Source organism: Carcharhinus amblyrhynchos, unplaced genomic scaffold (genome assembly GCF_965287045.1).
Source record: "Carcharhinus amblyrhynchos unplaced genomic scaffold, sCarAmb.v2.hapA chromosome_210, whole genome shotgun sequence".
Classification (NCBI taxonomy): domain Eukaryota; kingdom Metazoa; phylum Chordata; class Chondrichthyes; order Carcharhiniformes; family Carcharhinidae; genus Carcharhinus; species Carcharhinus amblyrhynchos.
In genome coordinates this window covers 206,797-220,251 of record NW_027649950.1, presented here as the reverse complement: position 1 = coordinate 220,251, position 13,455 = coordinate 206,797, and the positions used below count along the sequence as shown (strand labels likewise).

At 46.3% G+C, this 13,455-nt stretch overlaps 1 protein-coding gene across 1 annotated transcript in view; it reads right to left on the bottom strand.

The window, feature by feature from the left end:
- The window catches only part of LOC145338879 (transcription factor SOX-5-like), a gene marked incomplete at its 3' end in the record, with an annotated part of 172,861 nt that overhangs the window by 65,726 nt on the left and 93,680 nt on the right, over positions 1-13,455 (bottom strand). Inside the window, exon 6 of the mRNA XM_080183282.1 lies at positions 10,263-10,435. Coding sequence (XP_080039408.1) covers positions 10,263-10,435 — 173 coding nt within the window. The remainder of the gene's footprint in view (positions 1-10,262; positions 10,436-13,455) is intronic.

Below are 13,455 nucleotides of genomic sequence, written 5' to 3'. Positions count from 1 at the left end.
GGCTCGACAAGCCATCGCCTTTTTAAACTCTGCTTTGTTGAGCATCTGAGAACAAGTGGATTTGTTTAGGTGTAAATGGCTGGGGAGGTGCGGGGGGGGGATGGGAGGAAGAGACATTTAAAAGCATGATATAAATTATACCAGAAACGCAACTTAATAAAGACAAACAAAAACATCACTGCTGTATTGGGAGACAAGTCACAGTGCAATCTTGACTTGCTGACAGATTGCAATTCAGAAGTTGATTGCTAGTTCATCAAAAACGAAAGCTGCCAACTCCATCAAAGGATACACAATGAAGTGACACAATACTAATTAAATGAAGTGATTTGATTGTTTACCAGGAACAGTTGTTACATTCATTGCGATTTTTTTTTTGCTTTGTTGCAGATCGCAACAGATTGTTTCAAGGTAAGGCTGGCTTTTAATTACAGTACAATTAAAATTAAAACAGGCAAATGAGCCAACTCGCAAAACGTGGAGTCTGCTCACCTCCCATTAATAACAAACCTTTGACATTTGCAAATGCACGATGCACGAGCGATACGTGATAGGAAGCTGAGGTATTTATTGTTAGGTCAAAGATTTAATCATGCAAATTGAAACAATAGACCACTCACACTTTGGACTTTGACCATTTTAAGCAAATTACCTGCTCTGTATTTCATCATTTTAAAGAGAAATTGTTTATTTTTTTTCCTGCGGAATTGAGGTGAACACAGTGTATAATGTTTGTGAGTACTCTATTGTCTCAATTTGCATGGTAAAGTCTTTGACCTACTAATAATAAAAATCTAGTTTCCTATCTCGCATCTCCCGTCCATCCCACGTATGCAAATATGATATGTTTGTTGCTTTTTTTAGCCTTGGCTCCCTTAGATGGTTCTCACCCAGGGCAGAAGGTTGTGTGTTCAGACTCTTGAACACATAATCCAGGCGAACACTTCAGTGCAATACTGAGGGAGCTCTACACTGGCGGAGGTGCTGTCTTTTAGATGACCATAAGGGCCAAAGATGTAGGGACAGAAGTAGGCCATTCGGCCCATCAAGTCTGCTCCACAATTCAGTGGGATCATTCTCAACACTTTCCTGCCTTATCCCCAGAACCCTCGATTTGATTTGATTTATTGTCACATGTATTAATATACAGTGAAAAATATTGTTTCTTGTGCGCTATGCAGACAAAGCATACCGTTCATAGAACGTAAGAACATAAGAAGTAGGAGCAGGAGTAGGCCATCTAGCCTGCCCCGCCATTCAATAAGATCATGGCTGATCCGAAGTGGCTCAGTTCCACTTCCCGCTTTCTCCCCATAACCCTTAATCCCTTTGCCTACCAAAAACCCATCAACCCGCGTCTTAAATATATTTAGCGAGGCGGCCTCCACAACTTCGACGGGCAGAGAATTCCAGAGATTCACCACCCTTTGAGTGAAGAAGTTCCTCCTCAACTCCGTTCTAAACTGCCCCCCGCCCCTTTATCTTGAGGCTGTGCCCTCTAGTCCTGCTGTCCTTTCTGAGCAGGAAGAATCTCTCTACCTCTACCCTATCCATTCCCTTCATTATCTTATACGTCTCTATAAGATCCCCCCTCATCCTTCTAAACTCCAACAAGTACAGACTCAGTCTATTTATTTTCTCTTCATAGTCCAACCCCCTCATCTCCAGTATTGGCCTAGTGAACCTCCTCTGCACTCCCTCCAAGGCTAAATTACCCTTGCGCAAGTGTGGCGACCAAAACTGCACACAGTACTCCAGCTGCGGCCTCACCAGTGCCCTGTACAGTTGCAGCAAGACCTCCCTACTTTTATATTCTATCACCCTCACTATAAAGGCCAGCATCCCATTCGCCTTCTTGATCACCTGCTGCACCTGCAGACTGGGTTTTTGCGACTCATGCACAAGGACCTCCAGGTCCCTCTGCACCGTAGCATGCTGCAGCTTTTCACCCTTTAAATAGTAATCCCGCCTACTATTATTCCTGCCAAAGTGGATAACCTCACGCTTGCTAACATTGTACTCCATCTGCCAGGTCCTCGCCCACTCGCTCAGCCTATCTAGATCCCTCTGCAGACTTTCCACACCCTCCACACAATTTGCTTATCCACCCATCTTTGTGTCATCAGCAAATTTCAACACCCTACACTCAGCTCCCTCCTCCAGATCATCTATATAAGTGGTAAATAGCTGAGGCCCCAGCACAGATCCCTGCGGCACTCCACTAGTTACCAACCGCCAATCCGAATAGCACCCATTGATACCAACTCTCTGCCTCCTATTAGACAACCAATCCTCTATCCACGCTAACACCTTACCCCCAACTCCATGCCCCCTAACCTTCTGAAGCAACCTTTTGTGCGGCACCTTATCAAACGCCTTCTGAAAATCGAGAAACACCACATCCACCGGTTCCCCTCTGTCTACCGCACTAGTCACATCCTCATAGAATTCCAATAAATTTGTCAAACACGACTTCCCCTTAGCGAATCCGTGCTGCGTAGGCTCTATGACACAATTCTTCTCTAGGTGCCTCGCTATTTGTTCTTTGATGACGGATTCAAGCATTTTTCCAACAACAGACGTTAAACTGACTGGCCTATAATTCCCTGCCTTTTGCCTGCTACCTTTTTTAAACAGCGGCGTAACATTAGCCGTTTTCCAATCTTCCGGAACTTCCCCGGAATCCAGCGAAGAAGGAAAGGAGAGAGTGCAGAATGTAGCGTTACAGTCATAACTAGGGTATAGGAAAAGATCGACATAGTTCAAGGTAAGTCCATTCAAAAGTCTGACGGCAGCAGGGAAGAAGCCGTTCTTGAGTCAGCCAGTACATGACCTCAGACTTTTGTCTCTTTCTCTTCCCCAATTCCCTTCCTGATTAAAACTTTAAACATACCAACTTCTACAGCCTCTGTGGTTACAGAAATTCCACAAATTCACTATCCTCAGAGAGAAGAAATTCCTCCCCATCTCTATTTTAAATGGATGATCCTCTATTGTGAGACTATGCCCTCTGATCCTATACCCTACATGATGTGGAGATGTCGGCGTTGGACTGGGGTAACAGTCAGAAGTCTCACAACACCAGGTTAGAGTTCAACAGGTTTATTTGGTAGCACGAGCCATAAGCTTTTGGAACGGTGCCCCTTCATCAGGTGAGTGGGATTTCAGTTCACAAACAGGGCATATAAAGACACAAACTCAATTTACAAAATAATGGTTGGAATGTGAGTCTTTACAGCTAATCAAGTCTTAAAGGTGCAGACAATGTGAGTGGAGAGAGGGTTAAGCACAGGTTAAAGAGACGTGTATTGTCTCCAGTCAGGACAGTTAGTGAGATTTTGCAAGTCCAGGCAAGTCATGGGGGTTACAGATAGTGTGACATGAACCCCAGATCCCAGTTAAGGCCGTCCTCATGTGTGTGGAGCTTTGCTATCAGTCTCTGCTCAGCGACTCTGTGCTGTCACGTACCGTGAAAGCCGCCTTGGAGAAAGCTTACCTGACGATCAGAGGCCAAATGCCCGTGACTGCTGAAGTGATCCCCAACAGGAAGAGAACAGTCTTGCCTGATGATTGCCGAGCGGTGTTCATTCATCTGTTGTCATAGCGTCTGCATCGTCTCCCCAATGTACCATATCTTGGAACATCCTTTCCTGCAGCGTATCAGGCAGACAATGTTGGCCGAGTTGCAAGTGTATATTTCGTGTAACTGGTGGATGGTGTTGAACGTCACGGGCATTCGGCCTCTGATCTTTAGGTAAGCGTTCTCCAAGGCGGCCTTCACGACAACGCAGAGTCGCTGAGCAGCGACTGATAGCCAAGTTCCGCACACATGAGGACGGCCTCAACTGGGATCTTGGGTTCATGTCACACTATCTGTAATCCCCACGACTTGTCTGGACTTGCAAAATCTCACTAACTGTCCTGGCTGGAGACAATACACATCTCTTTAACCTGTGCTTAACCCTCTCTCCACTCACATTGTCTGTACCTTTACGACTTGATTACCTGTAAAGACTCACATTCCAACCATTATTTTGTAAATTGAGTTTGTGTCTATATATGCCCTGTTTGTGAACTGAAACCCTACTCACTTGATGAAGGAGCAGCGCTCCGAAAGCTAGTAGCTTGTGCTATCAAATAAACCTGTTGGACTTTAACCTGGTGTTGTGAGACTTCTAACTGTCTATACTCTCCCACCAGGGGAAACAACCTTTCAGCACCAATAAGGTCACCTCTCCTTCTTTTAAGCTCCAATGTGTACAGGCCCAACCTTCTCAGTCACTCCTCATAAGAAAATCCCTCTATACCATGGAACAACCTAGTGAACCTTCTCTGGACTGCCTCCAGTCCCATATATCTTTCCATAGATAAGGGGTCCAAAACTGTTCACAATATTCCACATGTGGATGGGATATTAAACATAATGGCCTGTGCCATTATGTGAAGGTTAAATATCCCACGGCACTTAGGATAGCACACTTCAGTATAAAACAAGAGAAGTAAGTTTAACACTGCTTTTAACATGACAACTGGGTTTAATATCGGTAAACATTCTATACCACAGAACCAGTGTGGTTCAGAAAGAGGCCATTCAGCCCACTGTGTCTGTGCCAGCCAAAACAGTGAAATAAAAAGCTAAATGCTCATTTTAATCCTACTTGAATTCCAAAAATGCCTCACCATGGCATAAATTCGTTAAGTACCTTTAGACAGCACCTTCCAACCCCACAACCACTGCCATCTAGAAGGACAAGGGCATCAGATACATGGGAACACCACCGCCTGCAAGTTCCCCACCAAGCCACTCACCGTGTTGGCTTGGAAATGTATCACCGTTCCTTCACAGTCGCTGGAATGAATCCTGGAATTCCCTCCCCAACGGCATTGTGGGTCAACCCACAGCTCATGGGCTGCAGCGATTCACGAAGGCAGCTCACCGCCACCTTCTCAAGGGTGACTAGGGATGGGCAATAAATGCTGGCCACCCAGCGACGCCTGTGTCCCACAAATGAATATAAATACCTGACAAAAGTGGACACCGGCAGCCCAGAGGAGGAGATCGTTGCTGGAATGGTCAACTTCTGGGTCAAAGAGATGGGTTTTAAGGCGAGGCTTAAAGAAGGAGAAGGATTCCGAAAGATGCAGAGGATTTCAAGAGCTTAGATCAGGGGTAACAGTGCCGCCAATGGTGGGGAATTGGGAAAAGGTCAAAAGGCCAGTGGAGACTTGGGATTCTCTCTGCATTGTAGGTTGGATGAGGTGACAAGAAATAGGAAGGATTGAGGAGAGATTTAAACACAAGGCTGAGAAGCTAGAGGAGTCAATGTGGGTATGTGAGCACAGGAGTTACGGCTGGGCAGGTCAATGCGCAGGGTCAGAGAGGAACCTTGGAGGTTACAGAGGGTGGGAAGTCACTTGTGCATTTTTGAGTTAGTCCCAATGTAGCCACAGCTGCATCACAGTTAACATTGCTGGTCTGGAACACAGATTCTTCTGTTCTCTGTGAGAGCTTTTCACATTGTATAATCAGAGCCTTTACATCTTCGAGGTGTAGGCAGTGTGGCTGGGAGCACAGCATTGGCTAAACCTTTGAACTCATTGAACATGGTTTTACAGAGTGCCCAGGATGTCATAAATTCACAGGAGCAGAATGAGGCCATTTGGCCCATTGAGTCCGCACTGCCATCCAATCATGGCTGATATGCCTCTCATTCCCATTTTCCTGCCTTCTCCCCATAACTCTTCATTACCAAGTCAAAATCTGTCTAACTCCTCTTTAACTTCACTCACTGTCCCAGCATCCACCACACTTTGGGGCAGCAAATTCCACAGATTCACAACCCTTTGGGAGAAGTAGTTTCTTCTCAACTCTATTTTAACTTCCCTTACCCTAAGTTCTGGTGGGGCATTCTAGGATCGCATCCTAGAACATCCCACAAGAGAAAGCATCTGCTCCCCATTTACTTTATGCTTCCATTTTATCACCTTGTATACCTCAATTTGACCTCTGCTCATTTTTCTAAATTCTAGAGAGTATAGGCTGTTCAATCTCTCTTCATATGACGAACCCCTCATCTCTGGAATCAACCTCGTGAACCTCCTCTGAACTGCCTCCAATGCCACTACAGCTTTCCTCCAATAAGGGGACCAAAACTGTGCACAAGACTCCAGGTGCGGCCTCACCAATGCCGTGTATGGTTTTAACAATACTTCCTTCCCTTTATATTCTATTTCTTTAGCTGTAAATGCCAAATGTCTAAGGAGCCCTCAGCTTATTAAATTCTAATTCACATCAAATTGGAGTTGCATTGCAACCAGTCAGAAAGCAGTGTGTAGCGACCTGCTCTGGGCAGTTTCCCATCATTTTGCTTTGAATTACATTGGGCCTGACTCATCCTACACCTTCAGCATAAATCGAGGCAAAAGCTACCTGAATGTACGCCACATCGGGATGCATCGCCCAAGGAGAGCAAGTGTCTGGATTAATCGACAGACTGTGAGGTGCTAACGTAGGTTGATAGTTCTTACTTCATTCCTGAATTTTTCTTTCAAGCCACGATGTTGACACTGAACAGCAACCTACAGCTTTTTCATTGCCATTTACTACTTGTGTCTGTACAGGTCAATGGGTAACTGTTCACTTGGCTCACTAAAGAGAATCATAGAACCCTACAGTGCAGAAAGAGCCCCTTCGGCCCATCGAGTCTGCACCAAACACAATCCCACCCAGGCCCTATCCCCATATCCCTACATATTATACCCACTAATCCCTCTAACCTACGCATCCCTAGACACAAAGGGGCAATTTCTTAGCATAGCCAATCAACCTAACCCGCACATCTTTGGACTGTGGGAAGAAACCGGAGCACCCGGAGGAAACCCACGCAGACACGAGGAGAATGTGCTAACTCTGCACAGACAGTGACCTGAGCTGGGAATCAAACTCAGGAGGTTTTGCTTTACACTCCCAACAGTCAGAGTTCTAGCAAATGACACACATCAATCATGGAACTAAATCAAATGCACATTGCTTTTTTTTAATTCATTCATAAGAACATAAGAACATAAGAAATAGGAGCAGGAGTAGGCCATCTAGCCCTTCGAGCCTGCCCCGCCATTCAATAAGATCATGGCTGATCTGTTGTGGCTCAGTTCCACTTTCCCGCCCTCTCCCCATAACCCTTAATCCCCTCTCTTATCAAGAACCCATCAACCCGCTTCTTAAAAATATTTAGCGAGGCAGCCTCCACCACTTCAACGGGCAGAGAATTCCAGAGATTCACCACCCTTTGAGTGAAGAAGTTCCTCCTCAACTCCGTACTAAACCGCCTCCCCTTTATCTTGAGGCTGTGCCCCCTAGTCCTACTGTCTTTTTTGAGCGGGAAGAGTCTCTCCACCTCTATCCTATCCATCCCATTCATCATCTTATACGTCTCAATGAGATCTCCCCTCATTCTTCTAAACTCTAACGAGTACAAGCCTAGTTTATTCAGCCTCTCCTCATAGCTCAATCCCCTCAACTCCGGTATCAGCCTAGTAAACCTCCTCTGCACTCCCTCCAGGGCCAAAATATCCTTGCGCAGGTGCGGCGCCCAAAACTGCACACAGTACTCCAGCTGCGGCCTCACCAATGCCCTATACAGCTGCAGCAAGACCTCCCTACTTTTATATTCAATCCCCCTCGCTATGAAGGCCAGCATCCCATTCGCCTTCCTGACCACCTGCTGCACCTGCAAGCTGGGTTTTTGCGACTCATGCACAAGGACCCCGTGGCATGTAGATGCCAGCATTCATTGTCCATCCTTAATTGCCCCTTGGGAAAGTGGTGGTGAGCTACCCAGGATGTCAAAGGTTCATAAAGGTTAGGGGCAGAATGTAGTCCAAGGGGTGTAGGCACTTCTACAGTGTTGTTAAAGAGAGAGTTCCAGGATTTTGACCCAGCGGCAGTGAAGGAACAGCAATATATTTCCAAGACAGGAGTGGCTTGGAGGGGAACCTCCAGGTGATGGTGTTGCCAGGTATCTTCCGCCCTTTCTAGATGGTAGTAATCGTGGGTTTGGAAGATGCTGTCTAAGAATCCTCGATGGGTTCCTGCAGCACCTCGTTTGAAGAGATGGCCAGAACCAAGCAGACGGCACGCAAGTCAACCAGCGGGAAAGCTCCCCGCAAGCAGCTGGCTACCAAAGCTGCCCACAAGCGCGCTCCAGCCACGGGCGGAGTGAAGAAGCCTCACCGCTACCGGCCCGGCACTGTGGGAGATCCGCCGCTACCAGAAATCCACCGAGCTGCTGACTCACAAGCTGTCCTTCCAGCGCCTGGTGCGGGAGATCGCTCAGGACTTCAAGACAGACCTGCACTTCCAGAGCTTGGCCATCATGGCCCTGCAGGAGGCCAGCGAGGCTTACCTGGTGGGGCTCTTTGAGGACACCAACCTGTGCGCCATTCACGCCAAGTGAGTCACCATCATGCCCAAAGACATCTAGCTGGCCACCTCCCCAGCATCTGCAGGGAGCGCGCTTAAACTGACCCACTATTGGCCTTTGAAATCCAAAAAGAAACACATTTTATACATTGTGTGTCAGCGAAGGAGGGAGTGAATGTTTGTGGAAGGGATGCTAATGAAGTGGGCTGCTTTGTCCTGGATGGTGCCAAGCTTCTTGAGTGCTGTTGGAAGTCCTCCCATTCAGGCAAGCCTCTCATTCTCTTTTCCATTCCCCCCTCCAGTTTCCTCTTCCTGGTTTTCTCTCTTTACCCCCTCCTCTCCTAACTGTGTGCTGGAGGAGAGTTTCACGGCATTCCTCATCTGGGAATCAGTACAGTAAATGTCAGATTCACACATTCACATCTCCAGAATGGATCACTGGATAGTGAGCAGGAGTCATCACCTACCCTTTCCTGTCTAGCCTGGATTCCAACTGTAGCACTGCATCTGGGCCTGTGTTAGGTTAGTTCCGTTCAGCTTGGAGATTAAACCTGGTTTGATACTGCAATGCAGAAACTGGTACAACCTCGAGAAATTCCTGTTTACTGCAGTTTGAAAAACGGTTCTCCAATTTAAAAAAAAGAATGTCACATGTCTCAAGGAAATTACCATTGACCAGAAACACACCAGGATTAACCATATAAATTATTCCACAGACTTGTGACTTGTAGATTGTGGATAGGCTTTGGAGAGTGAGAAGGTAAGTTCCCAGCCTCTTGTAGTCACAGTATTGATATGGTTAGCTGGGACTGTTCAGTCTGAGAGCCGAAAAGGTTGTGGCAAAATTGAATAGGGATATTTTGATCGAATAAATTGAGGAGGGCGGTATTTTCACTGGTGGGAGAAGAGGACAGGGATTTGAAATAACTGACAGAAGCAGCAGAGGAGAGAAAAAAGGAGAATTTGTTTAAGTTACGCAGTGGTCTGTTGTGTCAAAAAGGGTGGTGGGATTAGATTCAACAGCAACTTTCAAAGAGGGAACTGATATTGGATTGAAAAAGAACAGTTTGTAGCACCTTTTTTAAAAGTTTATTTATAAGTCACAAGTAGGCTTACATTAACGCTGCAGTGAAGTTATTGTGAAAATCCCCTGCTCGCCACATTCCGGTGCCTGTTTGGGTACACTGAGGGAGAATTTAGCACGGCCAATGCACCTAATCAGCGCGTCTTTCATATTGTGGGAGGAAACCGGAGCACCCGGGGGAAACCCACGCAGACACGGGGAGAATGTGCAGACTCCGCACAGACCAGCCGCTCAAGTCGGGAATCGAACACCGATCTCTGGCACTGTGAGGCAGCAGTGCTAACCACTGTGCCACACTCTTAAATGTATTGAATAGCTCTTTCATAGGGTTAGTACGGGAACAATGGACCAAATGCCTTTCTTTTATGCTGTATGATTCTATAATTTTCCCTAAGCTCGATGGATGAGTGGTAATTTACACATAAAATTTGATACATAAGTCACAGCAAGGTTTAAGTGTATTTAACATTAAACAACTCCCAAGGCAACATTTTACTGCTTCTGTTATATTGCTTCAGTCATAAAGATCCAGACTATTAAGAATTGGCCACCAGGGTGATAGATCAGAGTGCAAAGGTTAGCTGATGCCCACATCATGTTAGCGTCAGAGGCACCAAATATTCCCTCTGCAAAGGCAAGGCTTTTCTGTGAAGTTTTGAATTATAGCCTCTGAAATCAGCAGCTCTTGCGTTTTCCTGCTGAACTTTGTCTGACTCCCCGTAAACCGGGGTTGCTGCGTGCTTGATCCGTACTCACTTGTTCCTGCTGCTGTTTGGCTAGTTCCATTTGCTGCCGCTGCTTCTCGATCTGCGAGGCCGCCAACTTCTTCTGCTCATCGTGGGCCGCCAGCAACTGCTCCCGCAGACTCGTCAACTGATTAATCATGGCCATCAGCTGCCGTTCTTTCTCCGCTAGACTTTCCGGCGTCCCTGTAATCAGCAGCACAAGGGAATCGAGAGAGAGGGAAAAGAGTTTAATTCCTTGTGAATTTGGCAGGGGGGGACATGATGTGGAGGTGCCGGCGTTGGACTGGGGTAAACACAGTAAGAAGTCTCACAACACCAGGTTACTAAAGTCCAACAGGTTTATTTGGTCGCATTCCAACCATTGTTTTGTGAATTGAGCTTGCGTCTTTATATGCCCTGTTTGTGAACAGAACTCCCACTTACCTGATGAAGGAGCAGCGCTCCGAAAGCTAGTGGCATTTGCTACCAAATAAACCTGTTGGACTCCTTACTAGGGGAGGCAGGGAAGAAAAGCTATCAGGAGAGGCGGTGTCGCAGTGTTATTGTCACTAGACTAGTAATCCCGAGACCCAGGGCAAAATTCGGGGACCCGGGTTCGAAACCCACCACCGCGTATGGTGAAATTTGAATTCAATAAAAATCTAGAATTGAAAGTCTAATGATGACCACAAAATCATTGTCGATTGTTGTAAAAACCCATCTGGTTCACTAATGTCAATTAGGGAAGGAAATCTGCTGTCCTTACCCAGTCTGGCCTACTTGTGACCCTAGATCCACAGCAATGTGCTGACGCTCAAATGCCTTTTGAAATGGAGGGCAGTTAAAGCTGGGAAATAAATTCTGGCTCAGCCAGCGGCACCCACATCTCATAAAATGAATTTTGAAAAAGCATGATTTTTTAAAAAATTTATTCAAGGGAGGCGGATGTTGTTAGCTGGGCCAGCACAGAATCCCTACAGCGCAGAAGGAAGCCATTTGGCCCATCGAGCCTGCACTGACAACAATCCCACACATATTCTATCCCTGCAACCCCATATATTTACCCTCCAAGTCCCTCGGACACTAAGGGGCAGTTTAGCATAGCCAATCAACCTAACCCGCACATCTCTGAAAGTGGGAGGAAACCCACGCAGACACGGGCAGAATGTGCAAACTCCACACATACAGTTACCTAAGACTGGAATCAAACCTGGGTCCCTGGCACTGTGAGGCAACAGTGCTAACCACTGTGCCGCGCCCATCCTTAATTTTCCTTGGAAGGAATGGCTTGGTAGGCCATTTTAGAGAGTATTTTAAAGTCAAAGGAATCAGGAGATTAGGCCATTCATAATAACAAACTCTGACCATACATCTCCACAACTTCAGCTTGCTAGCACCTGGAATGGTATTAACCATTCATCTCAGCACCCTTAGACAACATTAGAATTGCTGGAGATCCATCTCACTTGATCGTTCCTTTGGTTGACAAGGCTACACACACCAAGAAGCACTGCGGTGGCCCATTTTAATACACTTTGGGCATTTTGTTTTAAAGCTGTTTTTTTAAACCAGCGGACGCCACACCCTTCAGGACCTGGGTGATAAATATTCCTTTGGACGCAACAAATCCTTCTGGCACTTGCAATTTTCTTACTCATTCCAACGCATTCGGAATTAACTTATTCCCATAACCTGCACACTTTGGTAATGGTATCAATTAGCATCTGCGTTGGGAAGCCGCGGCGAGCTATTTTTGAAGATGTGTTGCACACAGAAATGCACACTCTGAAATTCAAATTGGCTCACAGTACTCAAAAGGTTAATGGAGAATAATTAAAACATCACGAGAAATTTAATTTTCCATTCAGCCCAAGCGACACCAGTCACCTCCAGTCATATTATTATCCCGCATCACCACTGGAGCAGTGTAGTTGCTGAGCTATCTATTTGATTATGATCAGCTTAGAGGGGGCACTGTCATAACGAGTTTCAAATTTCTGATTGACAAGTGAGATCACATTCGAATGTCAGCTTTAGCGCGGCTGTTTCAGCATGCAGATCAGAAAATGCATCACGTGGAAGAGAGGGGGAGGATTTGCTTGTTAGATAGTCACCTCCACACGCTCAGGAAGTTGCCAAGCACTCCAGCCATTGGCTTTTGAAGTGCGGTCCCTGTTGTAGTGGGCACAGCATGATCCCACATCCACCAGCGAAAAACTTGTGCTTGAATAGTGGGGTTCCTTTCGCTTTATCTGTTCTCCCTTCCAAAGTGAAGGTGGGGAAGTCTCTGTGGGAGTTCATGCACACCCTAATTTTGTTTTGAGGGATTAATGACAACTGAGATACAAGAGGAACTGCTCAGCAATGCAAAGAGAGCTTTTAGATCCAACCAAGAAGACAGACAGGGCTTAAGCACAGCAACACATTTGAAAACGACATCTGCAACAATGCAGCACCAAAGCGCAAAATTACGGTGGATGCCGCAGACCTGAAATAAAAAGTGCCACTGACCCACTTCGCAACAAGTGTCAGACTGGACATGAAATGTTAACTCTTTCTCTCTCCACAGATACTGCCAGACCTGCTGAGTTTCAGCAGTGAAATGTCACTGTGCCAAATCTCTGCAACAGGGCTCCAATCCATTTGGCTCAGGGATCACCACCAAACCAAGGCTGACCCCCCTATAGAAGACGGCCACAGTGTAATCAGCAAGGCTCCAAACACTGGCAAACTGAGAGCCCATTGTGATCTGGCAATAATACTCTGTTAAAGAATTCCAAAGGAACTTGCATTTTAACAGGATGCTTTTAACGTAGTGAAATGCCCGTAGGCACTTCACCAGAAGAGAGAAATTATCGAATCCCTATAGTGTAGGAGAAGGCCATTCAGTCCATCAAGCTTTCACCAACAACAATCCCACCCACACCCTATCCCCATATATTTACCCTGCTTGTCCCCCTGACACTAAGGGGCAATTGAGCATGGTCAATCCACCACACCCGCACATCTCTGAAGTGGTTGTTTCAGAGGCAATAAACAACTTGATGCCAAGCCAAAGAGAAGATTTCAGGCTAGGTCGGTTATGTGAATCATAGAACGCTACAAGTGCAGAAAAAGGCCCTTCGGCCCATCGAGTCTGCACCAAACACAATCCCACCTAGGCCCTACCCCCATATCCCTACATATTTTACCCACTAATCCCTCTAACCTACGCATCTCAAGAC